This window comes from Garra rufa, chromosome 15, assembly GCF_049309525.1.
Source record: "Garra rufa chromosome 15, GarRuf1.0, whole genome shotgun sequence".
Lineage (NCBI taxonomy): Eukaryota > Metazoa > Chordata > Actinopteri > Cypriniformes > Cyprinidae > Garra > Garra rufa.
The window spans coordinates 45,164,195-45,191,935 of record NC_133375.1 but is presented as its reverse complement, the minus strand read 5'-3'; the positions used below and the strand labels follow the sequence as shown (position 1 = coordinate 45,191,935).

The 27,741-nt window shown below is 36.8% G+C and overlaps 2 protein-coding genes across 3 annotated transcripts in view; one reads left to right on the top strand and one right to left on the bottom strand.

Moving 5' to 3' along the window:
* The window catches only part of LOC141286648 (dmX-like protein 1), an 80,116-nt gene extending 74,156 nt beyond the window's left edge, over positions 1-5,960 (top strand). For both annotated transcript variants that reach the window (XM_073818710.1, XM_073818709.1), the window contains 4 exons: positions 857-948; positions 1,039-1,091; positions 1,166-1,383; positions 3,620-5,960. In XM_073818710.1, the coding sequence (XP_073674811.1) occupies positions 857-948; positions 1,039-1,091; positions 1,166-1,383; positions 3,620-3,844 (588 nt within the window). In that variant the 3' untranslated portion in view covers positions 3,845-5,960. The remainder of the gene's footprint in view (positions 1-856; positions 949-1,038; positions 1,092-1,165; positions 1,384-3,619) is intronic.
* Positions 5,961-6,051: 91 nt separating this feature from the next.
* Positions 6,052-27,330, bottom strand: hsd17b4 (hydroxysteroid (17-beta) dehydrogenase 4). Its single transcript, XM_073818711.1, has 24 exons — positions 27,151-27,330; positions 26,653-26,706; positions 26,462-26,569; positions 26,318-26,377; positions 25,092-25,113; positions 24,967-25,013; positions 20,693-20,777; positions 20,434-20,621; positions 20,256-20,347; positions 19,092-19,116; positions 17,300-17,428; positions 17,097-17,191; positions 15,401-15,631; positions 15,275-15,326; positions 15,126-15,197; positions 13,597-13,700; positions 13,440-13,505; positions 11,891-11,960; positions 11,587-11,693; positions 9,487-9,573; positions 9,290-9,373; positions 9,058-9,196; positions 6,363-6,484; positions 6,052-6,271 (listed from the first exon to the last, which is right to left on the bottom strand). Exons 1-24 carry the CDS (start codon positions 27,206-27,208, stop codon positions 6,182-6,184), a joined length of 2,187 nt encoding a protein of 728 aa, XP_073674812.1. The 5' UTR covers positions 27,209-27,330; the 3' UTR covers positions 6,052-6,181.
* Between the last annotated feature and the right edge of the window lie 411 nt (positions 27,331-27,741).

The following is a 27,741-nucleotide window of genomic DNA, read 5'->3' as shown; positions in this document are numbered from 1 at the left end:
AGTAATGTTTAATATCGTTCGGTTCGCTCTCTGGAAATGTAAAGAAAAAATACCGTTTTTACTTGGAATTAGTTTTTAATCCCTGGTTTTAAACAAGCATACACATGAGATAATTTATATATTATTGCTTGAATAAATGTTTAAAAATAGTGCTAGAAATTGTATAATTAAGGAAATGAAACAGACCTAGGCATTTGAAAAGACAGTGAAATGTGTAATGATTCCAAAAAGAAAGAGAAGCATTGGACATAATCAAAATATTCGAGACATTTATTAGGAATACCATTTTCTTAACGATTGATGCTGCATGTGTTTATCCAGTCTAATCGAAGTGTGCGACTTTCCCAACAAAAATCCCACCCCTCTCAGAAAATACATAAAACTGACATTACTGAGCTATATGCGTTTAAAAGTAGCCTATTAAAATGGTACAATGGCATTGCTCAGTTCAACGTGTTCGCGTCAGCATTTATTCAACAGTTAATAACGCTCAACATTCAGAAGGTAAATATTATTCAGCCAGTAAAGTGTAGGTCTATGTATTTCATAGAAAATTGTGTCTAGTACTATATCAATTATAAAGGTTTAATTGGCATCTTTATTTCAAACGACCCGACCGACCGCGACCCGAATATCATTACAAATATTTTTGGATGACTCGTAACCGCGGGTAACCGCTCAGTTTGGATCAACCCACGCATCACCGGTACACATTATCCCACTTTTCCGAAAAATGTCAAAAAATAATTACTGATTATTTCATTTGGATATTTTTAATGTCTGGGAAAAGTTTGGGATTAAACGGGTTAATGTTGCATCTGAGTCGAGTTTTCCTCATCTCCTCGTTCTCTTCCAGACGCTTCAGTGTCACAATAAGACGGCCAATGACTTCGTGTTTGTGGGTTCGTCGTCTCTCATCGCCACCGCAGGCCTGTCCACAGACAACAGGTACAGATGAACATCACTGGAGCACTGGAGCATGACAGTATAGCAGACTTAAATTTCTAAAAACAATCCAAACACATTCTCTCCTCACAGGAACGTGTGTCTGTGGGATACGCTGGTCACGCCAGCATACAGTCTGGTTCATGGTAAGTCTTCACCTCTCACACACAAACTGTCCAAACGCATCTAAACGAGTTTGACTCACTCCTGTGTGATCCAGCCTTCAGCTGCCACGAGTCCGGCTGCACGGTTCTGTCTCTGGCGTCCAAACAGCAGCTGCTGATCAGCGGAGGCCGGAAGGGCTGGATCAGCGTCCTGGACCTCAGTCTGAAGATCCAGCGCCAGAGTTTCCAGGCACACGACTCCCCCGTCAAAGCCCTGGCCGTGGACTCCAGCGAGAGCTGCTTCATCAGCGGATCCGCCGAGGGGAACATCAAGGTATGAACCTCATCGTTTATATACTGATCTTTAGATTTTCAATTTTCATTGGAAGTTTAACTTAAAGGAGAAGTTCACAATTTACTCAGCCCCTTGTCATCCAAGATGCTCATGTCTTTCTTTCTTCAGTCGTAAGGGAATTATGTTTTTTGAGGAAAACATTGTAGGATTTCTCTCCATATAGTGGACTTCTATGGTGCCCCAGAGTTTGAACTTCCAAAATGCAGCTTCAAATGATCCCAGCCGAAGAAGAAGTTTATCTAGCAAAACGATTGGTTATTTTCTCAAAAAAAAAAAAAAAATTACAATTTACAGTACAGACCAAAAGTTTGGACACACCTTCTCATTCAGGTGTGTCCAAACTTTTGGTCTGTACTGTAGATATGAATTCAACTGAAAAAAACTTGTGAAAAAATATCTTTCAGGTGGTCAAATAGCAAATAGTGGAGCTCTGCAGCCACCTGCTGGTAAAAGTTATTTGTAGTTGTTTTTTTTTTTACTTTTAAAACTGGATTGTCCAAAAGATGGGCAAAAATCTTACACTAAACCATGTGAAATTATCCATGCTATCCCCATGAATTAAAGTTAGAAATGTGGGTCTTTTATAAAGTGAATTTAATATAATTAAAAAAAATTATTTATTAATTTATATATATTTATAAAATATCACTAACCCACTGAAAACTGCACAAATGTAGAGTAAAAACTTTAGTAAACAGAAAAATATACAGTACAGATCAAAAGTTTGGACACACCTTCTCATTCATTTGAACTTTTGGTCTGTACTGTAAATACTTTTCAACCTAAAATGCTCATCTTGTCTAACCCTGTGTACTCTGTGTAGGGGTTAAAAAGTATATAAATTGTAAATGTTTATAGAAAATAAGCGATTGTTTCGCCAGATAAGCCTCTTCTTCCTCGGCTGGGATCGTTTAGAGTCTTTTAAAGCTGCATTTAAACTGCATTTTGGAAGTTCAAACTCGGGGCACCATAGAAGTCCACTATATGTGACCCTGGACCACAAAACCAGTCATAAGGTTAAATTTGACAAAACTGAGATGTATACGTCACATGAAAGCTCAATAAATAAGCTTTCTATTGATGTCTGGTTTGTTAGGATAGGACAATATTTGGCTGAGATACATCTATTTGAAATCAGAAATCTGAGGATGCAAAAAAATCAAAAATACTGAGAAAATCACCTTTAAAGTTGTCCAAATTAAGTTCTTAACAATGCATATTACAAATCAAAAATTACATTTTGATATGTTTACAGTAGGAATTTTACAAAAAATCTTCATGGAACATGATCTTTACTTAATTTCCTAATGATTTTTGGCATAAAAGAAAAATCAAAAATTTTGACCCATGCAATGTATTTTTGGCTATTGCTACAAATATACCCCAGCGACTTAAGACTGGTTTTGTGGTCCAGGGTCACATATGGAGAGAAATCCTGGAATGTTTTCCTCAAAAAAACATAATTTCCTTACGACTGAAGAAAGAAAGACACAATGTAACATTAAGTTAAACTGTGCTGTGTTGGTCGGCTATAATGTCTACTAGAATGTTAAAAATGTTCAGTGTTAAGTAAATATTTTGAAATTGCTGTTTTGTAATAGATTTCTTTCTTTGAAAAGCAAGACAAAACTGTCAAAAGCAAATATTGGCTATTTAATTTATGCAATGGTGAACAAAATTGGCAAAATACTCAAGAATTTTCATTTCGGTGCATCCTTAAATTGTAGTAGTATTTGCTCCATTAATGACACACATATATGTGACCCTGGAGCACAAAACCAGTCTTAAGTCGCTGGGGAATATTTGTAGCAATAGCCAAAAATACATTGTATGGGTCAAAATTATTGATTTTTCTTTCATGCCAAAAATCATTAGGAAATTAAGATCATGTTCCATGAAGATTTTTTTGTAAAATTCCTACTATAAATATATCCAAATGTAATTTTTTATTAGTAATATGCATTGTTAAGAACTTAATTTGGACAACTTTAAAGGTGATTTTCTCAGCATTTAGATTTTTTTTGCCCCCTCAGATTCCAGATTTTCAAATAGTTGTATCTCGGCCAAATATTGCCCTATCCTAACAAACCAGACATCAATAGAAAGCTTATTTATTGAGCTTTCATGTGATGTATACATCTCAGTTTTGTCAAATTTAACCTTATGACTGGTTTTGTGGTCCAGGGTCACATATGTGTGTGTTTTTGTGTGTCAGGTGTGGAGCATGTCCACCCAGAGCCTCCTGCACACCTTCAGCAGCGAACACGCCCGTCAATCGCTCTTCCGCAACCTGGGCACGGGCGTCATGCAGATCGAGACGGGCCCGGCCAATCACGTCTTCTCCTGCGGGGCGGACGGCACCATGAAGATGCGCGTTCTCCCGGACGTCCTGAGCCTCTACTGCAGCGGCGTCAGGAACGACGTCAAGTTTATCATGTAGCACACGCGTGACTCTTTGCACACGGTAAGGCAAGCAATACGAGAGAGACGCTCGATCCGAAAACACGGGACGGACGCGCTCAAGCACACTGTACGATTCCGACAGCATACACACTTAACCTGAATATATCTATATATATATCAGTACAGCCTTAACTAGCCAAACTGTTGCTAAGCGGTGTTGTGATCGTGCTCTAGACTCAATATAGTGATAAGTGTCCTTATATTTCTACCCGTCATAAGAGCGCTAGTTCCTGTCCTCGTAATAATCATTCTATGGGAAGGTATTGTATATTATTACAGTAAGCAGTATTTAACAGACTGAGATGATAAGCTTTAAATGAATAAAATTTAAATTCTGAGAGAGAAACTCGGAGGATGAGTAAACAATTCCTGAATTCTCACACAGGTACTGATAAACCACGAATCAAAAAGCACTTTGCGTGTTTAGATCCAAGCATCATTCCGTCTGAATAAACCTGGGCTTTGCGAACGAAGATCACAGCTACTTTTATTTTGGGTGTATATATGGAGACTTGATGAAATGATCCTGTGTTGAACATAAAGCATATTTATAATCAGAGGCTTCTGCAGACGTTTGTTTTTAGGAACGTTGTTCAGGGTTTATTTTTTACGCTTTTCTTTTACCTGCCGCCGATCGACTCGGGCACAAACGCGGCACGTCTGTGTTCTTTCGTTTCGTTCCTTCTTTCAAGAGATTTTTATCTGATGAAGGTCATGGTGTTGTTCCTCGCCGCAGAAAATGATGCTCTGTGTTTCTGTTTTGGGTTTTCAGTGCGAATATCCAGACATTCTTCAATAAAGAGACAGTTGTGCTCAAAAGTGCCCCATGCAACTATGTTCATAATTGTAACAAAATAAGAGAGATTATGAAACTTGCTTGTTATTCTTTATTTAGTGCTGACCTGAATAAGCTATAGTCCACAAGATGAAAAAATTCATGCATTTATTAAAATACCCTTGAATCTTAATACTGTGTTGTTACCTGAATGATCCACAGCTGTGTTTTTGTTTACAAAATCCTTCAGCTCACAAAAAATTATTTGGTTTTTCAGCATTTTTGTGCATTTGAACTCTTTCCAACAATGACTGTATGATTTTGAGATGCATCTTTTCACACTGAGGACAACTGAGGGACTCATATGCAACTATTACAGAAGGTTCAAACACTCGATGCTCCTGAAGAAAAAAAAAAACATGCATTAAGAGCCGGGGGTGAAAACTTTTGGAATTTGAAGATCAGGGTAAATTTAACTTATTTTGACTTCTGGGAAACATCTTTTGTAGCCTCTATAGGGCAGAAATAAATAAACATATTTAGGCAAAATAAGACAAATGTGCACATCTCCTTTCTGGTCAAAAGTTTTCACCCCCGGCTCTTAATGCATGGTTTTTTGTTTCCTTCTGGAGCATCAGTGAGTGTTTGAACCTTCTGTAATAGTTGCATATGAGTCTCTCAGTTGTCCTCAGTGTGAAAAGATGCATCTCAAAAACATACAGTCATTGTTGGAAAGGGTTCAAATGCACAAAAATTGATTTTTCTGAAGAACAGCAGACAGTTTAACTGTTGAGGACAAACAAGCGACTCATGAACAACTATCACTAAACAAAAACACACAGCTGTGGATCATTCAGGGAACAACACAGTATTAAGAATCCAATAATGAAACTATTATTTTCTCTTGTGGACTGTGTTTTACGTGAAATAGCTTATTCGGGTTAGGACTAAATAAACAATAACATGCAGGTTTCATGATCTCTCTCATTTAGTTAAAATTATTAACATTTTGCGAAAGGTGTGTACACTTTTAAGCACAACTGTAGAAGTAAATGTATGCTTAAAATGAACAAATATTGCCAGTGGGGTCAGGAAAAACAGCCCATTTTTTATATATATATATATATATATATATATTCTGCATCTCCAGTAAATCCTAATGTCAGAATGTTTGCACTGGAGAATGTCAGAAACGCTGCGTGAACTCATATTTTGTGGCGTTCTCTCTTCACCCAGATGATTGCTGATATAATGGCGTAGGGAATCGGTTGTAGTGATCATGCTTTTCTGCCCTTTAACCTCTCAAATGTGAATATACACAAATGAATCTAATTTTATAATGAGTATGAAGAGATCTGTAAATGACGAGACTGTAATGAGGAAATAAATGACTTAATGCAACATCCGTATCTCTTTGCTTTTTTTATTAATGATTCTGTCATCTTTTATTATAAACATTAGTAGAGCATTAGCATCGGTGTCAACATTATTAGAAAGACTCTGGATCAGTGGATGAGGTGATGAACGCTCTCTGGATCCTCAGAGTTTGGCGTGGTCCTTCAGAACGGCCTCCAGCTTCTGGCTCAACATGATGTTGCCTTTGACCTTCAGCTTGCCGGCGAAAAACGCCTGCGGGAGAAACACCGAGCAGAAAGAGTGAGAATAACAGCACGAATCTAGCGGCGACCGAAGAGAGCCATTGGTGTGTGAGACGCAGCACCTTCTGAGGGTTGAGTTTGCCCTTCACCACCTCCATGAAGTCCTGGTCAGAGATAGAGAAGCTCACGTCTGCTTTACCGGCTCCTCTCTGCAGAGACCCACGACCCGTCTTCAGATCGATGGCTGGAGGACAGATACAGAGTTTCTGACCTCCAGTACAAATATCTCAACATTCTTAACATCAAGATATGAAGTGTTTAGTAACACTTTATTTTCAGATGTCCTTGTTAGACGTTACATGTATCCACTATAATGATAACGCTGACTTGAGAAAGTGGACCAGAGAGTTTCAAAAGTTTTAAGTTTGACAGTTTTCAGTCTTAAATAGTTTAAAGTTTGGCAGATAGATATACTGATAGATAGCATGTTTCTAGAATGATTATCATGTCACTAGCATATTTCTAACAAAATGAAGTGAATTTATGGTTTAAAAGAGAACAAATATCTGTCAATGGAGTCGAAAAATAGTTTTGTTTGCTCTTTAAATAGTTTTTTTCTTGTTTTAAGCATATCACAGCCCTAGTGCTAGACGAGTTTCAGTGCTTAAAAGGAATATAAAAGGTATTTTTCTGAGAAAATGACTGATCGTTTCGGTAGACAAGACCCTTCTTCGTCGGCTGGGATCATTTACAGTCCTTTGAAGCCGCATTTAAACTGCATTTTTGAGATTCACATTTCGGAGCTCCATTTTAGTCTATTATATGGAGAAATTTCCAGAAATTTACCTCAAAAAACAATTTCTTGATGACTGAAGAAAAAAAGACAAACACCTTGGATGACAAGGGGGTGAGTAAATTATCTGTGAATTAGCCTTTTTCACACTTCTGTGTTTCTGGCTTTTTTCCGGTGACAGCAGCGGCCGTACTTAACAAGCGTAAGTTCAGGAATCAAAGTCTATTTTTACAAAATAGATCCTATGATATATATACCGGTGTTTTACTCTAAAAATAGCAAACAATTCTTCAAAAACTTTGTGTCAGCTTCTGGTCGTCACAAATACTATGTTTATTTAATTATGAATGTTAGCGCTTATAATACAGCACAGTTTTTGAGTTTTGCCGTTCTGTCTATTTGGTGCTGGCTGTGCATTATCACTCTTCACGTCAGTTTTTTCACGATTAATATTTTTATTATTATTATTATTATTAAAGTAATATTGTATTTTCTACTTGCTCTCCTTTGCATTATTCATTTGACGGTGTAAATGTACGTTGCATAATGTGCCCAGGGATATACATAATAAAATAATATAATACTAAACAAACATGACTCCGATTAATGGCTTTATTCCTTTTGGATCTGGATTACGTTGTTGTATTGAGTTTATGCATCATCCGGACTCAGAATCGTTTAATTCATTCTTGGGGAAATGTGCATTTGGATATAAACGCTGTCATAATTGACCGTGATGTAGTGATTCGAGGGAAATGACTGAGTAAATTGAGAAAATACGCTTAAATATACCGGAGATGGAGAACAGAAACTATAGCTGGCGTTATGTTGGGCATATTATATTGAGGAGTCAGCGGTCTGAGTGACCATATAAATCACAAACAAGTGAAATGTTGTTTCTTTGTTGATTATATAACAACAACTTGGAAATCAGACAAAACAGAAAAGGTAAAAGGCATTATTTGAGACAAGAGCATGTTAATATAATCGGCGCAGACCTGTAGCGGAACCAGTGTTGTTTTCGTCAACGATGACGATGACGAAATCATTTCGTTGACGCCACTTTTTTTCATGACGATAACGAGACGATGACGAGATAAAAATGGCTCGTTGATGACTAAAACATGACGAGACGTGTGTGAGTTTTCGTTGACGAGACGAGAATAGACGAAAATGTTAGTAGGTGGTTCGTCAGACGTTTAAAATGCATGACATTTGCGCTTATTGTGCATGCCAATCAAAACCTAAAACGTATCTGCCGCTATGGCAAGCCGTTTTAGCATTAAATACTCTTTGCTGTACTAGTATGGCAAGCCGTTTTAGCATTAAATACTCTTTGCTATACTAGTATGGCAAGCCGTTTTAGCATTAAATACTCTTTGCTATACTAGTATGGCAAGCCGTTTTAGCATTAAATACTCTTTGCTATACTAGTATGGCAAGCCGTTTTAGCATTAAATACTCTTTGCTATACTAGTATGGCAAGCCGTTTTAGCATTCCATCCTTGTTTGTCTTTTATGTTCTAAAACATTCCTTCATTATTGTAATTATTGGTGAAAATAGTCGATCCGGAAGCTCACATTGTGTTGAACTATAGATCTGCTATTTTCAGAACTTACAAGTGACACTACCCAACAGCAAAATACTTACTGACCTACAATAATTTGTTAAAAGACTACTTTTTCCTCCTTTTTTGATTAAAACTAGACTTAAACCTTTTTGACTTTTCGTCGACTAAAATTGGACTAAAACTATCACATATAGAAGTGACTAAAATTTGACTAAAACTAATAACCATTTTAGTCCAAAAGACTAAGACTAAGACTAAATCTAAGATGGTTGTCAAAAACAACACTGAGCGGAACTGACTTTGCCCTGCGCTGACGTCATTTACAATGTTTGTGAAAAAGGCTAATTGTTGTTCTGAAAGTGAACTACTCCTTTAAAGCTGTTTATATGTTTGTAGTGGAGAACAGAAACACTGAGGCTGAAGATGGTGTTTTAGTGTTTGTCAGTCACTCACTCCACTGTCGGACGGTTTTGCCGTCTTTGCTGATCTCCCATCCGAACACGGCATTGACCTTCTTCACCAGCTCATCTCCCGTCTCACTGATCCTGCGTCCGATCTCAGCGAACACCAGATCACTCTGCAGGCCGTCCGTCTGTGTGATTAAACACCATCATCATCATCCTCATCCTCATCATGTGTGTGTGTGATGTCAGATTGTGTTAATAGAGAGTGAATGCTGACGTGCCTGCGGTGGTCCGGAGCTGACAGATGCATCTGTGTGTAAATCTATATACGCTCCAGACAACACCACGCCTCCTGTTTCCTTGACCTAGAAAGCCAGAACAAATCACGCTGAATGATTTCACAGCCGCCGGCTACTGCCTTCACAAACAGGACAGAACTGCGGCCCAGGGCATTCTGGGAGAGCAAACGCTTTCTCACCTTACACTGGATGTGAATCCTGTTCGCCTCCTTCCACATCTCCGTCTGCAGAGACTGACCCGGATACACGGGCTTCGCAAAACGCACCTGAAACAGTTATTAATAGAGCTTTGAACATTTTTTTTATCTATTTACATCATGAGCAGATTAATGACCCCCTAAAAGATCTGTTAAAGTTATTGTGTTTAATGAGAAATGCACTGAATGGACGTTAAAAATAGCTTTAGAGAGCAATATTTAGATTCAATCTTGCATAAACAATGATCCTGCATATTATTTTTTTTAAAGAATATTACAGTGCTTTAATAATCGAAATATGAATCTGAAAGTTTTAGGTGAAGACAAGCCACTGTCTTTGAGTCACTGAAACATTCATTCAGTTGATTTGTTCAAACTCGTTGATTCATTTAGAAATAAAGCAAGTGAGTGCTTTTATGAATCAGTCATTGAATCACTGACTCACTCAATTTGTTCAAATGACTGATTCTTTCAGAAACTAAGCAAGTGACTGTCTTTATGAATGAGTGACTGAATCACTGACTCACCTGGTTCATTTTATCCTGTTTATTCATTCAGAAATTAAGCAAGTGAGTGCTTTTATGAATAAATCCTTGAATCACTGACTCACTTGATTCATTTAAACTCGTTGATTCATTCAGAAATTAAGCAAGTGAGTGCTTTTATGAATGAATCACTGACTCACTTGATTCATTCAAACCCGTTGATTCATTCAGAAATTAAGCAAGTGAGTGCTTTTATGAATGAGTCACTGAATCACTGACTCACTTGATTCATTCAAACCCGTTGATTCATTCAGAAATTAAGCAAGTGAGTGCTTTTATGAATCAGTCACTGAATCACTGACTCACTTGATTCATTCAAACCCGTTGATTCATTCAGAAACTAAGCAAGTGAGTGCTTTTATGAATCAGTCATTGAATCACTGACTCACTCAATTTGTTCAAATGACTGATTCTTTCAGAAACTAAGCAAGTGACTGTCTTTATGAATGAGTGACTGAATCACTGACTCACCTGGTTCATTTTATCCTGTTTATTCATTCAGAAATTAAGCAAGTGAGTGCTTTTATGAATAAGTCCTTGAATCATTGACTCACTTGATTCATTTAAACTCGTTGATTCATTTAGAAATAAAGCAAGTGAGTGCTTTTATGAATGAGTCACTGAATCACTGACTCACTTGATTCATTCAAACCTGTTGATTCATTCAGAAACTAAGCAAGTGAGTGCTTTTATGAATGAGTCACTGAATCACTGACTCACTTGATTCATTCAAACCTGTTGATTCATTCAGAAACTAAGCAAGTGAGTGCTTTTATGAATGAGTCACTGACTCACTAGATTCATTCAAACCCATTGATTCATTCAGAAACTAAGCAAGTGAGTGCTTTTATGAATCAGTCATTGAATCACTGACTCACTCAATTTGTTCAAATGACTGATTCTTTCAGAAACTAAGCAAGTGACTGTCTTTATGAATGAGTGACTGAATCACTGACTCACCTGGTTCATTTTATCCTGTTTATTCATTCAGAAATTAAGCAAGTGAGTGCTTTTATGAATGAGTGACTGAATCACTGACTCACTAGATTCATTCAAACCCACTGATTCATTCAAAAACTAAGCAAGTGAGTGCTTTTATGAATCAGTCATTGAATCACTGACTCACTAGATTCATTCAAACCCGTTGATTCATTCAGAAACTAAGCAAGTGAGTGCTTTTATGAGTGAGTCACTGAATCACTGACTCGATTAATTTAAACTTGTTTATTCATTCAGAAATAAATCAAGTGACTTTTTATGGAGTGATTGAATCACTGACTCGCTCAGTTTGTTTAAATGAGCAAGTGGCTGTCTTGAGGGAATGAGTGAGTCACTGAATCATTTATTCAACTGATTCGTTCAAATGACTGATTTTTTTCAGAAACTAAGCAAGTGGCTTAATGAATGAGTTGCTGAATCATTCACTCACTCAATTTGTTCAGCCGCCTTTTTGAACACTTTTTTTTTTTCATAATTAATCACGCCTAATGAATGCGGTAAATCAACAACCCTAATCATGGTCTAGTCGCTGCTTTACCTTGATGGACTTGAATCTGGACACATCGTTTCCTGCGTACTGCTTCAGAACGTGACGGGCGGCAAAGCCAAACGAACACAGGCCGTGAAGGATTGGAGACTTGAATCCTGTGGATCATTTCAACATGAAGCTTCAACAAATAGAAATGCTGTTTAAAAGCTGAAGGGTGTCATTCTGTGAGGTTTTCAAATGGGTTCTGTCATTGGTCAGCCAAACAGAGAGTCCCGCCCCAAACTCACTCCATTAGTTGACTCTGAATATTTTAACATCCATTACAATCATCCTGTTAAAGAGCATCTTTTACCTCCCATAGCAGCGAAACTGGGGTCAATGTGCAGCGGGTTCCAGTCTCCACTCAGTCTGTACAGAGCCGCCTGAACATGAACCAGAGACATGATTCACATTTATATTCACTAGTGTTCAGAAGCTTGGGTTTGGGAAGATTTAATGTTTCTGAAAGAAGTCTCTTCTGCTCACCAAGGCTGTTTATTTGATCAAAAATGCTGTAAAATGTGGAATATTATTACAATTTGAAATAGCTTTACGAAATGTAACACTAATCAAATGATGATTTGCCATTCCCACTAAAGTCCCGAACTGAATCAAATGATTTGCAAACTCTCTCTGTTGTCCCGAAATGACTCAATTGATTCGCAAAGACCCTCTAAATTCCCAAAGTGAATCAAATGATTAGCGAACTGATCCAAATTATTTGCGAACCTCACAGAACGTCCCGAAATGAATCAAATGATTCGCAAAGACCCTCTAAATTCCCGAACTGAATCAAATGATTCGCGAAAGGCACATAATGTCCCGAAATGAATCAAATGATTCGCAAAGACCCTCTAAATTCCCGAACTGAATCAAATGATTTGCGAAGCGCACAGAACGTCCCGAAATGAATCAAATGATTCGCAAAGACCCTCTAAATTCCCGAACTGAATCAAATGATTTGCGAACCTCACAGAACGTCCCGAAATGAATCAAATTATTCGCAAAGACCCTCTAAATTCCCGAACTGAATCAAATGATTTGCGAACCTCACAGAACGTCCCGAAATGAATCAAATGATTCGCAAAGACCCTCTAAATTCCCGAACTGAATCAAATGATTTGCGAAGCGCACAGAATGTCCCGAAATAAACCAAATGATTTGCGAACTGAATCACATGATTTGCAAACCGCAGAGAATGTCCCGAAATGAATCAAATGATTCGCAAAGACCCTCTAAATTCCCGAAATAAACCAAATGATTTGCGAACTGAATCACATGATTTGCGAACCGCAGAGAATGTCCCGAAATGAATCAAACGATTCGCGAACCGCACAGAATGTCCCGAAATTAATCAAATGATTCACAAACTCCCTTTAAAGTTCCGAAACGAATAAAATGATTCGCGAACACCCTCCAACGTCCCGAACTGAATCAAATGATTTCACTAACTCCCTCTAAAGTCTAAAGATATCTGTTAAAATGAAATTTATTTCTGTGATGCGCAGCTGAATTTCCAGCATCATTACTCCAGTCTTCAGTGTCACATGATCCTTCAGAAATCATTCTAATATACTGATTTGATGCTGAAGAAACATTTCTGATTATTACAGTTGTGCTGACCAATATTTTTGTGGAAAGTGTGAAACAGTTTTTATTTTTCAGGATTCTCACATGAAAAGAAAACTCAAAAGAACAGCATTTATTTGAAGTAGAAATCTTTCGGAACATTATAAATGTCTCTACTGTCACTTTTGAGCAATTAAATGTGTTCTTAATGAACAGGAGTGTTAATTTCTTTAAGAAAACCCAAACTTTTGAACAGCTGTGTCCGAAATCTGTTTGCATGGTGTGAATCTCACCTGGTCTTTAGATGTTTGTTCTACAATCACAGCATCTGGAGGTCTGTCAGGAAGAGGAGCAGTGACCTGAAACAATATTTTATGAATTAAAGACTGTTCCTAACACAATTTAGCTGAAGATGTTAAATGGCCGAAGTTAAAGCAATGTTTGATTTACCACAGCCTTCTGGGACGTCCGCTTCCCTCCGAATCCTCCAGAGCCGACAATGAACACCGAGAACTGATTATAACACACCAGCTCACGCCCGCTGTACGTATGAACTAAAACACAAATATAGAGATATATACAGTATATATACATGTTTTGAAAGAAATAAATACTTTCATTCATCAAGGATGCATTACATTGATCAAAAGTGACCAGTAAATACATTTATAATGCTACAAAACATAAATGCTGCTCTTTTTGAAACTTTCTATTCATCTGTGAATCCCGAAAAATAAAATGTATATGACAGAAATGTTTCTTGAGCGGCAAATCAGCATGTTAGAGTGATTTCTGAAGGATCACGTGACACTAAAGACTGCTGTAATGATGCTGAAAATTCAGCTGCGAATCGCAGAAATAAATTACATTTTAACAGTTGTTCACATAGAAAACAGCTATTTTACATTATAATATTATTTCACAATTTTTAATATGTTTTTGATCAAATAAATACAGCCTTGGTAAGCAAAAGAGACTTTTAACAGGTTGTGTATGTAAAACTGCTCAAATTAAACATTAATCAAAATGTAAGTCTTGTTGACGGCCCAAATAAATGTGTATTTATTCAAAAGTCTCTTCTGCTCACCAGCGCTGCATTTATTTCAACAAAAATACAGTAAAAACAGTCAAAATGTGAAATATTATTACAATTTCAAATAGTGGTTTTCTGTGCGAATATCTGTTCAAATGCAATTTATTTCTGCGATCAGAACTGAATTTTCAGCATCGCTACTCGTCTTCAGTGTCACATGATCCTTCAGAAATCATTCTAATATGAAAACAGTTGTGCTGCCAAATATTTGTGTGAATCCTAAAAATGTTTTTAACATTGCTAATAATCATTAATGTTTGTTGAGCAGCAAATCAGCATATTAGAATGATTTCTGAAGGATCATGTGACACTGAAGAACGCAGTAATGATGCTGAAAATTCACAGAAATAAATTACAGTTTAATATAGATTGACTTGGAAAACATTTATTTTAAACTGCAAAAATATTTCACATTTTTACTGTATCCTAGATAAAATACACTACAAAAAATGCTTTTCTTACTTAGATTTTTTTGTCTCGTTTCCAGCCAAAATATCTAAAAATTCTTAAATCAAGAAGGGTTTTAAAGACAAGTAAAAACGGTCTTGTTTTCAGAAAAAAACAAGTCAAAATTAAGTACATTTTTGCTTGAAATCTTGCCAATGGGGTAAAAAAAAAAAAAACTAGTTGCTTAAAATAAGATTATTTTTCTTCCCCCATTGGCAGATTATTTAGCTTGTTTCAAGCAAAAACACACTTAATTTAGACTTGTTTTTACTCGTAAAGAAAATCCTTCTTGATTTAAGAATTTTGAGATATTTTGGCTGAAAACAAGACAAAAAAATCTAAGTAAGAAAAAGTTTTTTTTTGCAGTGTAAATACAGCTTTGAGACCTTTTTCAAAAATCTTGGTGTCAATGATGTGTTTAAACATAAGAGTAACTCACCATCTAGCAGGATGACCATTCCTGACCCTTTATCCAGCACATCTGCCACCGTGGCCCGAGACGTCAGAGTCCCTGAGGAGAGAGGAACATGGTCAGCCTCCACATGAGCAGACAGTATCAGCAGATACAGGTGTGTTTGCGGTGATCACCTGATGTGGGCAGCGCTCTGAACATCTCCAGATACTGCTCTCCATGCAGCAGCTGCAACACAAAGAGCCTGATCACACAGATGCTCCGATCAACATGACAGATGTAGCAAACGGATGGACGCTCACCCTGGTGAAGTCGATGTGGAGTCCCGGGATGCTGCCGAGGCCCGTCATGGCGCTCTGAGCCGGAATCACTCCGAACGTGGGCAGACAGCTGAAGTCCTCGTGGCCTTCATAGAGGAACTTGAGGTGCTCAGGCTCTTTGGTGGACATTCCCACACCCAGAGCATACAGGATACAGTTCATGTGTGTGTAAGTGAAGCTCATCTCTGGCAGAGTCTGTCCCACAGCCGACGACTGACAAACACAACAACAACAACATGTGACATACTGTAGGATCCATCAAGAGATGCTACGGAGTACTAATGAATGCATACGCTGACAAAAATCATCTTCCAGTAGTAGTTTTTGTTTTCCAGAAGCAAAAGGACTTAGATTAGGATGAGTTTGTAGAAATGTGTCACCAATGGATCCTCTGTAGTGAATGGGTGCCGTCAGAATGAGAGCTGATAATCTATAATAACGCTTCCTCCGGTGAAAAAGTCAGCTACACTGCAAAAAATGCTTTTCTTACTTAGATTTTTTTGTCTTGTTTCCAGCCAAAATATCTAAAAGATCTTGAATCAGGAAGGATTTTCTAGACAAGTAAAAATGAGTGTCTTGTTTTTAGTAAAAACAGGTCAAAATTAGGTGAGTTTTTGCTTGAAACAAGCTAAATAATCTGCCAATGGGGTAAGAAAAATAATCTAGTTGTCTGCTTGAAATAAGATTTTTTTTCTTACCCCATTGGCAGATTATTTAGCTTGTTTTAAGCAAAAACTCACTTCATTTTGACCTGTTTTTACTAAAAACAAGACACTCATTTTTACTCGTCTAGAAAATCCTTCCTGATTCAAGATCTTTTAGATATTTTGGCTGGAAACAAGACAAAAAATCTAAGTAAGAAAAGCATTTTTTGCAGTGTAAATATTTGTTTAGAGCTGTTTTGGCTTGTAAACTGTGTTTGATCTGTTCATATTTCTCTCCTGATTCAGACCAGACCACTTTTTCACTGGAGGAAGCGTTATTTGGACTCGTATTTTAGTTGAAAATGTCTTGATGGATTTGTTTGAGCTTTTGTCTTCTCCAGATGTGAACTGATGGACTGGAGTGGTGTGGATTATTGTGATGTTTTTATCAGCTGTTTGGACTCTCATTCTGACGGCACCCATTCACTGCATTGGTGATCCAATAGTGAGACGGTGATGAAATGACACATTTATGCAAATCTGATGAACAAACTCAACCTAATCTTGGATTGGCCTGAAGGTGAGCACATTTTAAAATCACTTTGCAGCACCAGTAAATATATCTTGATTTATGCGACCCTGGAGCACAAAAACAGTCTTAAGTAGCACTTAAATAGCCAAAAATACATTGTATGGGTCAAAATTAGTGTTTTTTTCTTTAGGATATTAAGATCATGTTCTATGAAGATATTTTGTAAGTTTCCTACCGTAAATATATCAAAACTTCATTTTTGATTAGTAATATGCATTGCTAAGCACTTCGTTTGGACAACTTTAAAGGAGATTTTCTCAATATTTAGATTTTTTTGCACCCTCAGATTCTAGATTTTCAAATAGTTGTATCTCAAACAAATATTCTCCTGTTTCCATCAATGAGAAGCTTATTTATTCTTCTTTCAGATGATGAAAAGATCCTGGTTTTGTGGTCCAGGATCATTTGTGCTGGAGGAAGAGCATGATGTTGGTGTTCTCACAGGGTTTGTGGCGACGGAGGCTCCGGTCGGATTGGCTTTGATTCCAGGTTCATCTTCCACTCTGGACAGGACGTCCACCAGCGTATGCAGCGACTCTTCATCAACACAGTGAGTACGGTCATTAGCTCTGATGTGCACATTAAACTTCATCAAAGCGTTGGTTTCCTAGTGAGCTATCAGACGAGTGTGAGTGTGTGCTTTACCCTGGATGCTGGCGGGTTTGGTGGCGTCGGTAAAGTCACAGATTTGGCTCCAAGTGTCCCGTACGCCCTCCGGCGTCATGCTCTTGTTCTTCTGACGCACGGTTCGGCCCAGACTCCTCTCCCACCGCACTGCATGACAGCAGACACATCACTGTCTATATATATATATATGTGACCCTGGACCACAAAACCAGTCTTAAGTCGCTGGGGTTTGTTTGTAATACATAGTATGGGTCAAAATGATTGATTTTTCTTTTATGCCAAAAATCATTAGGAAATTAAGTAAAGATCATGTTCCATGAAGATTTTTTGTAAAATTCCTACTGTAAATATATCAAAATGTAATTTTTGATTAGTAATATGCATTGTTAAGAACTTAATTTGGACAACTTTAAAGGTGATTTTCTCAGTATTTTGATTTTTTTGCACCCTTTGATTCCAGATCTTCAAATAGATGTATCACGGCCAAATATTGTCCTATCCTAACAAACCAGACATCAATAGAACGCTTATTTATTGAGCTTTCATATGATGTATACATCTCAGTTTTGTAAAATTTAACCTTATGACTGGTTTTGTGGTCCAGGGTCACATATATATATATATAGTTCATTTAGTACTGACCTGAATACGATATTTCACATGAAAAATGTTTACATATAGTCCACAAGAGAAAATAAAATATAGTTTACATCCTCTTGATTGTTAATACTGTGTTGTTCTCTGAATGATCCACAGCTGTTTTTTTTTTGTTTAGTGATAGTTGTTCATGAGTCCCTTGTTTGTCCTGAACAGTTAAACTGTCTGCTGTTCTTCAGAAAAATCCTTCAGCTCCCACAAATTTTTTGGTTTTCCAGCATTTTTGTGCATTTGAACCCTTTCCAACAATGACTGTATGATTTTGAGATCCATCTTTTGACACTGAGGACAACTGAGGGACTCATATGCAACTATTACAGAAGGTTCAAACACTCACTGATGCTCCAGAAGGAAAAACATGCATTAAGAACCGGGGGTGAAAACTTTTGGAATTTGAAGATCAGGGTAAATTTAACTTATTTGGTCTTCTGGGAAACATGTAACTATCTTCTGTAGCTTCTGAAGGGCAGTACTAAATGAAAAAAATATGCTATTTAGGCAAAATAAGAAAAATGTCCACATCTCCATTCTGTTCAAAAGTTTTCACCCCCGGCTCTTAAAGCATGTTTTTTCCTTCTGGAGCATCAGTGAGTGTTTGAACCTTCTGTAATAGTTGCATATGAGTCCCTCAGTTGTCCTCAGTGTGAAAAGATGCATCTCAAAATCATACAGTCATTGTTGGAAAGGCTTCAAATACACAAAAATTCACAAAAATTGGAAAACCAAAATATTTGTGGGACCTGAAGGATTTTTCTGAAGAACAGCAGACAGTTTAACTGTTCAGAACAAACAAGGGACTCATGAACAACTATCACTAAAACATTCAGAGAACAACACAGTATTAAGAATCAAGCGGATGTAAACTTTTTGTATAAATTCAATTATTAAACGTAAACATTTAATGTGAAATATCTTATTCAGGTCAGTACTAAATAAGCAATAACACGCATTTTGTATGATCCCTCTTATTTAGCAGATTCTGAAAGGGGGGGTGTAAACTTTTGACCTCAACTGTATATATATATGTAAAACACATTATATAACACACATATATATACATAAAATGGGTGTATTAAAATGAGTCATGGATCTATTTCCATTGCTGATGCTGATCTTCTCCCACAGAGATCATCAGTTTCAGAGCAGAACTTACATTTGCCGATCCAGCCGGCGCCGACCTGGAAACACAAACAGCAGCTGTTGAGTTTAGAATGCACACATTTACATGTATGCATTGATCATATGCTTTCATCTAGACTGCAATTAATGCATCCAAAGTACAGTATAAACAGTGCCTTGCAAAAGTATTCCTACCCCTTCATTTTTTTCACGTTTTGTTTTGTTGCAGCATTAAGTTAAACTGCTTTAAATGAGTTTTTCCCCGCATCAGTTTACACTCCATACACCATAATAATGACAAAGCAAAAACCAGATTTGCAAATGTTACAAATGTATTAAAAATCAAAATAAGTAGATTGCATAAGTATTCATCCCCTTAACTCAGTCCATAGTTGAAGCAGCTTTACAGCCTCAAGTGTTTTTGGGTCTGATGTGAGCATCTTTGCACATCTGCATTTGGCAATTATCTGCCATTCTTTGCCTCACCTTTTCACCTCTCCATCTCTGTCAGCTTGGACATTTTCTAGAGTCCTAGTTGTTCCAATCGTCTTCCATTATGGAGAATGCTTCTGTCAACCTTCAATGCAGCAGATTTGTTTCTGAACTCTTCTCTAGATCATCGCCTTAACGCAAGTCTGTCACTGAGCTCTACAGGCAGTTATCTTGGTTTTTGCTCTGATCTGCATTTTCAGCTGTTAGACCTTTTCTGAGAGGTGTGTGTCTTTCTAAATCAGACTCATTCAAATGAATTTGCTACAGTTTAACTCCACTCCAAGTGTAGGAACATCTAGAAGCAATATGAATGCTCCTCAGATACATTTCCAGTGTCCCAGAAACGGGATCTTTTCAGTTTTTTATTTCTAATAAATTTGCAAAGTTGTTACAAACCTGTTTTGTGCTGTCATTATGGAGTATGAGATGTAGATTGATGTGGAGAAAAACTAATTTAAAGCAGTTTAACATAATGCTGCAACAAAACAAAATGTGAAAAAAATGAAAGGCACTGTATTCAATCAGTCCATGCATTCCTTTGCAATCGAACCCATGACCCTTGCATTTCTCCACTGCAGGGGTTCTCAATTCTAGCGCTCAAGGTCCACACCTGAATAAGCTATTCAAGGTTTTCAGGGTTACTAGAAAATGACTGGCAAGTCAGAGTGGAGCTAAACTCTGTAGGAAAGTGGACCTGAAGCCACACCTCAAACAGTCCTCCGTTCTCCTGACAGGCTTCGTGGCACAACCACAGCACCAGCGGCGACACGTATTCGGCCTTCAGCGACTGCACCAGATCTGAGAGAGAAGAGAAAGCACAGGCTGTCAGTCGACAGGTGAGAGGTTTAATTCATAGAGATGTTCAGGTGTAAGCGCTCATGAACCTGGTGGCATGACGGTCTCGGTGAGGCGGGATCCTGCGGTCGGTGCGACGGTGTTGCAGTGGATGTTGTATTTCTGTCCTTCGATGGCCAGTGTGTTGGCGAGGCCCAGGAGACCCAGCTTAGCCGCGCTGTAGTTGGCCTGGCCGAAGTTCCCGTAGATTCCTGCTGCGGACGACGTCATGATGATCCTGAGACACGAGAGCGACGACGATCAGCTGGGGACAACCACAGATGGCATTTACAAACACTGTTTCCATACCTTCCAAACTTCTGGTTCTTCATGTGGCTCCAAGCGGCCCGTGTGACGAGGAAGGAGCCTCTCAGATGCACACGGTGAATCAGGTCTGAAACACAACAGCTTGACTATCAGATCTAGCTCTGGAAAAAATGACTGACTTGGTCTCGTTTCCAGCCAAAATATCTAAAAATTCCTAAAACAAGAAAGATTTTTTTTTTTTTCCCCAAGATTCTTGTTTTCAGAAAAAACAAGTCATAATAAAGTGAGTTTTTGCTTAGAACAAGCTAAATAATCTGCTAAACACAAAACAAGATTATTTTGCTTACCCCATTGGCAGATTATTTAGCTAGTTTTGAGAAAAAATGCACTTAAAGGAAAACTCCACTTTTATTGGAAATAGGCTCATTCTCCAACTTCCCCCAGAGTTAATAAGTTGATTTTTACCGTTTTGAAATCCATTCAGCCGTTCTCCTGTTCTGGCGATATCACTTTTAGCATAGCTTAGCATAGATCATTGAATCCTATTAGACCAATAGCATCACGTTCAAAAATGACCAACGAGTTTCCATATTTGTCCTATTTAAAACTTGACTCTTCTGCAGTTATATCGTGTACTAAGACCGGTGGAAATGCAAAGCTGCGAGTTTCTAGGCTGATAAGATTAGGAACTACACTTCCATTCCGGCGTAATAGTCAAGGAAGTTTGCTGCTGTAATATGGCCGAAGCAGGCGGAGTATTATCAGAAATGAGTTCCCAGCTAGTTTAGCATTTGCACATGTGCTGCGTGGTATTACTGCGCCTGCTTCGGCCATATTACAGCAGCAAACTTCCTTGACTATTACGCCGGAATGGAAGTGTAGTTCCTAATCTTATCAGCCTAGAAACTCGCAGCTTTGCATTTCCACCGGTCTTAGTACACGATATAACTGCAGAAGAGTCAAGTTTTAAATAGGACAAATATGGAAACTCGTTGGTCATTTTTGAACGTGATGCTATTGGTCTAATAGGATTCAATGATCTATGCTAAGCTATGCTAAAAGTGATATCGCCAGAACAGGAGAACGGCTGAATGGATTTCAAAACGGTAAAACTCAACTTATTAACTCGGGGGGAGTTGGAGAATGAGCCTATTTCCAAAAAAAGTGGAGTGTTCCTTTAATTTTTATTTGTTTTTGTTTTTTTTAAACAAGAAAATACTTTTTACTCGTCTAGAAAATCCTTCTTGATTTCAGAATTTTTAGCTATTTTGGCTGGAAACAAGACACAAATGTGAACCCATAATAATGATAGGAACATCCACTGCAAAAAATGCTTTTCTTACTCACACTTTTTTTGTCTTGTTTCCAGCCAAAATATCTAAAAATTCTTACACCAAGATGGATTTTGTAAACAAGTCAAAATGAAGTGAGTTTTTGCTTAGAACAAGCTAAATAATCTGCCAATGGAGTAAGACAAATAATCTTGGTTCAAACATGTTCTATCTTATGTTCTAAGCAAAAACTCACTTAGTTTGGACTTTTTCTGAAACAAGACAATACTTTTTATTTCTAGAAAATCCTTCTTGATTTAAGCATTTTTTGATATTTTGGCTTGTTTCCAACCACTATTTCAAACAGAAAACAAGATTATTTTTCTTACCCCATTGGCAGATAATTTTGCTTGTTTCAAGCAAAAATGCACTTAATTTTGACTTGTTTTTTCCGAAAACAACACAATAATTGTTACTCGTCTAGAAAATCCTTCTTGATTTAAGAATTTTTAAATATTTTGGCTGAAAACAAGACCAAAATGTAAACCTAATAATGACAGGAACACCACACACAAAAAAAATTTCTTACTTAAATTTTTTGTCTCGTTTCCAGCCAAAATATCTAAAAATTCCTAAATCAAGAAAGATTTGTTTTTTTTTTTTCCCAAAATTCTTGTTTTCAGAAAAAACAAGTCAAAATAAAGTGAGTTTTTGCTTAGAACAAGCTAAATAATCTGCTAAACACAAAACAAGATTATTTTTCTTACCCCATTGGCAGATTATTTAGCTAGTTTTGAGAAAAAAATGCACTTCATTTTTTTTTTTTTTTTTTTTTTTTAAGAAAATAAGAAAAATAATCTTGTTTTCTGTTTGAAATAGTGGTTGGAAACAAGCCAAAATATCAAAAAATTCTTAAATCAAGAAGGATTTTCTAGAAATAAAAAGTATTGTCTTGTTTCAGAAAAAGTCCAAACTAAGTGAGTTTTTGCTTAGAACATAAGATAGAACATGTTTGAACCAAGATTATTTGTCTTACTCCATTGGCAGATTATTTAGCTTGTTCTAAGCAAAAACTCACTTAATTTTGACTTGTTTTTTCTGAAAACAAGACAATTTTTACTCGTCTAGAAAATCCTTCTTGATTTCAGAATTTTTAGCTATTTTGGCTGGAAACAGGACAAAAATGTGAACCCATAATAATGACAGGAAACATCCACTGCAAAAAATGCTTTTCTTACTCGCACTTTTTTTTGTCTTGTTTCCAGCCAAAATATCTAAAAATTCTTACACCAAGATGGATTTTGTAGACAAGTAAGAATTGTCTTGTTTTCAGAAAAAACAAGTGAAAATTAAGTGAGTTTTTGCTTAGAACAAGCTAAATAATCTGCCAATGGAGTAAGACAAATAATCTTGGTTCAAACATGTTCTATCTTATGTTCTAAGCAAAAACTCACTTAGTTTTGACTTTTTCTGAAACAAGACAATGCTTTTTATTTCTAGAAAATCCTTCTTGATTTAAGAATTTTTTGATATTTTGGCTTGTTTCCAACCACTATTTCAAACAGAAAACAAGATTATTTTTCTTACCCCATTGGCAGATAATTTTGCTTGTTTCAAGCAAAAATGCACTTAATTTTGACTTGATTTTTCCGAAAACAACACAATAATTGTTACTCGTCTAGAAAATCCTTCTTGATTTAAGAATTTTTTGATATTTTGGCTGAAAACAAGACCAAAATGTAAACCTAATAATGATAGGAACACCACACAAAAAAATGTTTTTCTTACTTAAATTTTAAAATTCTTAAATCAAGAAGGATTTTCTAGACGAGTAAAAATTAAGCGAGTTTTTGCTTAGAAGAAGCAAAATAATCTGCCAATGGGGTAAGAAAAAAATCTTATTTCAAACAGAAAACTGGATTATTTTTCTGACCCCATTGGCAGATTATTTAGCTTGTTTCAAGCAAAAACACACTTAATTTTGACTTGTTTTTTCTGAAAAAAAAAAAGACAATTTTACTTGTCTAGAAAACCCTTCTTGATTTAAGAATTTTTAGATATTTACGGCTAAGACAAAAAATCTAAGTTAAAAAAGCATTTTTTGAGGACTGCGATAGAAAGTTCAGCTCTTTTCTAAGGTTGGGCTCTTATGGCTCCCAAATGGCTCTTTATTTAGTGTCACTCAGAGTCTTCTATTTTAGCCTAAATTAGCAATTTTTACTATTATTTAACGTTTTAATAAAACTTTCATTGAACAACTGAACACAGCAAACAAATATCAAATTTTCTTTTTCGGGTTTCGCTCATTTCTTCACTTTCTCCCATTGTTGCCAGTGTTGCTAAAAGCAGATCATTTTGTTGCTAAACGACGTTGTGACATCATTGGATGATGTCATTATGTAACCATGGCATAAACCTGCATCATTGCGTAGAATAAACATTAAAAAAATAATAAAACTAGAAATAGGTCATTTAGATTTGTATTACAAATAATTTATATGAAATATTTGTTATTTTTACAAAGTAACAGAGTTTTTGAACAATTACATTTTATGTAGTTTCTAAATAATTAGTCAAACTACACATTACTAACAGTTACAGTTTTAAGCAGTGTATTGGTAGTAAGTTAAATGCCACACTCTAGGCAAAGTCCATAAAATTAGGGCACAATTCATTTTTCACCAGCATTTCACCTGTATTTTGAATTACACACATTGCTGCCATTTTGATAGATTTTGTTCAACAGTTTCTTCTATTTGTGTGGTAAAGAGGAAAATGCATGCTTCATCTTTTAAATCACTTTTCAAAGGTTGCCAGATACATTTTTTAAATCGCTATATTTGTTGCTAGGTGCTTTTTTTAAATGCTAGAATAGTCTGAAAAGTTGCCAAATCTAGCAACAAAACCTCTAAATTGGCAACACTGCTTTCTGACGATCCTGCTCTCCTCGATGGGAGTTATCTCTTCTAATTCGCTACAAAGAATCGTCTCTGAGAGCCAGCTCTTTCGTGAACAACACTTCACTAATGTACATTAAATACGTACCCCAGTCCGTATCACTGGTCCTGGCGAACGATCGGTCCCGCAGAATCCTTCACAAAACACCAGAGGAGAATTACAGCTCACGCCGTTTACGCTCACAGAGTCACCAAACAAACCCATCAACTTACCCGGCGTTATTCACCACGATATCTGAAAAACACAAACAAATGCTCATGAGCGTTCAGAACTGCTGCCAGAAATTAATGCATTTATTACATTAAAATCCCTTCTGCACATTTGATATTTTTTGTGCACTATATTTCAAAACTATAGAGTGCACAAGGCATTTCAGATTTTAAAATCTCCATTAATTTCTCCACAGGGAAACCTGTTCTCATTATTTCAGCTTATTTGTTTATTTAGCATGTTTAACTGTTGAAAACTACATTACCCATGATGCTGCATGAAAAATTCCACCAATCAGAGTCAAAATAATGAAATATTTGAAGATGAGGATATTTAGTAGATTTCCTACCATAAACATATCAAAACTTAATTTTTGATTAGTGATATGCATTGCTAAGTACTTCATTCGGACAACTTTAAAGGTGATTTTATCAATATTTTGGTTTTTTTGCACCCTCAGATTCCAGATTTTCAAATAGTTGTATCTCAGCCAAATATTGTCCTATCCTAACAAAGCCAATCAATGAAAGCCTTTCAGATGATGCATAAATCTAAATTTCACAAAATTGACCCTTATGACTAGTTTTGTGGTCCACGGTCACATATGCATTTTTTTGCATTGAATATAAATGATTTTGTTTGAACAGATACAATCAACAACTTTAAATGAATGGTTTTGGTTGTCATTCACAATGCATCGTATAACTGTACTTCTTTTCTTTTTCGTTCCATCAAGTATGTACCTTTGTGTTTTGTCTTCAAATCAAAGTTTGATTACCTAAAAGCCTTTATGGAAAATGCATTACAAAGCTTTTCATAATGCATGTTGTAATGCATTAAATGTTCTTGTGAATAATGTTAAAATGCATCATAATATTTGAAGTTTTGTTCGTCATGTGTTTAATGCATTATACTTTCTAAAAATGTAATAATAAATAGATAAGTATCATACAGTGCATTATAGGAAATAATTAATGCATTGAAACTACTTTTATAATGCAATAGGTTATATTAAAAAGTGTTATCAAAGTTGTGATTCTCCTCAAAGCTGGTTAATTGTTTTCATGGCTTTTAACCATTTAAAATACTTTTTTTAAATCCCTATGGTTAACGTGAAATGGAAAAATACTTCTGACAAGGCAAAATGGCTCTAATGCACTCTATAGAAATACTGGAGATGATTTATTAATATAACTGTTAAATCATATTGCAGGTCTGGAAACGGCACCTATTCGTCCAAACGTGTCCAGCGCCGTCTGGATGAGCTTCTCACCATCTTCCACTGAATCTGAGGTGAAGAAACCAGAGGTCTGATCAACATGAACACAAGTCTGAATCACAGGTATGTTACTGGAATCGATTCACCAGCTACCGTAATTGGCCACGGCTTTTCCTCCTTTGGCTCTGATCTCCTCCACCACTTTATCAGCAGCCGCTGAACTCTTGCCACCTCCTTTAATATCTCCTCCCAGGTCATTGACTGTGTGAAGAACAGAAACAGAAAACGACTCGTGAGTCGCGACTCATTTGAACCGAATCAATGATTCGATCAGAGCGACTCACCGATGACAGCGGCTCCTCTCTCACCGAACGCCAGCGCGTATTCTCTCCCCAAACCTGCAAAACACACACAATTAACGTGATTAACTTAATTATCTGAGTGATTTGTGAATATCAGGCTTATCTAAACTGAATGACACCATCATGAGCAAAGAGTCATTGACTCTTATCTGCTGTTTGTACTTTGATCGACACAGAAAAGCTGCACCACTGCCAAATAACACGCTTAAGTACTTAGAGAGGCTTTAAACTTAGTATTCTGAGTGAATTAATGCACGTTAATAAATATTAAACATCTATATTCATGCGTCAGCAGTAACTTAATAATAAATGTGAATAATACAGGAGTTTGTGCTTTATGTTGTCCATTTACTGCTCAGAAGGCGTCTGTCCGATACATTAACGCAAGCAACAATCATTAAATCCCTTTATTAATGTATTCTGCATGATCATATTTGCATTTATTGGCAGAAAGGCAAGAGTTTCTGATGACAGACTGACCTCCTCCGGCTCCAGTCACCAAAACGACTCTGCCGTCGAACGTCAAAGGCGCGGACATGTTCAGATGGTGTTTTTATGTCTATGGTGATCGTAGAAATGTTTTTCGGGACCGATCTCTGTGAAAGTCTGCGGATCTGCTGTGAAACACTCCGCTGTGACTTTTGCCCCACTTCCGCGAACGGCGCGGTGACGTCACCGAGCAGCGGCCAATCGGATCCGCGCGTCTTCACTCCACCGGGCGTCACGTGAGTCTTATTTGTGTGAGTTATTTATGTATATAAAGTGATTAATACTGAATATAAACAGTGTCACAGCTGCTGTTTGAGCTGCTGTTTTAGTGTCAGTGAGAGTGTTAATGTGTAAAATTGCGAAATGTATGAAATCTGCCGGTTCTCGATCTGGTTTATGGGCTGTGAGGAATATTTACATACATTTTGAATTTATTATTTGCGTATAATAACCTACAAAAGCATATAGCTGATAGAAACTAAAATGAATTGGAGTGCGGACTGTATATACAGATTCTGCATTTGACTTAAAATAGCCTACTATCTTTGTAGGTTTCAACTCTATTTTGTTCTTTTTTAAATT

Excerpts from the sequence above, each read along its gene's own strand:
- hsd17b4 (XM_073818711.1), bottom strand. The coding sequence starts at position 27,208 with ATGTCCGCGCCTTTGACGTTCGACGGCAGAGTCGTTTTGGTGACTGGA. Across the intron at positions 11,694-11,890 it reads CAGTTTCGCTGCTATGGGAG|GATTCAAGTCTCCAATCCTT; the intron begins GTAAAAGATGCT and ends AATGATCCACAG. Across the intron at positions 9,574-11,586 it reads CCAGATTCAAGTCCATCAAG|GTGCGTTTTGCGAAGCCCGT; the intron begins GTAAAGCAGCGA and ends TAACTGTTTCAG.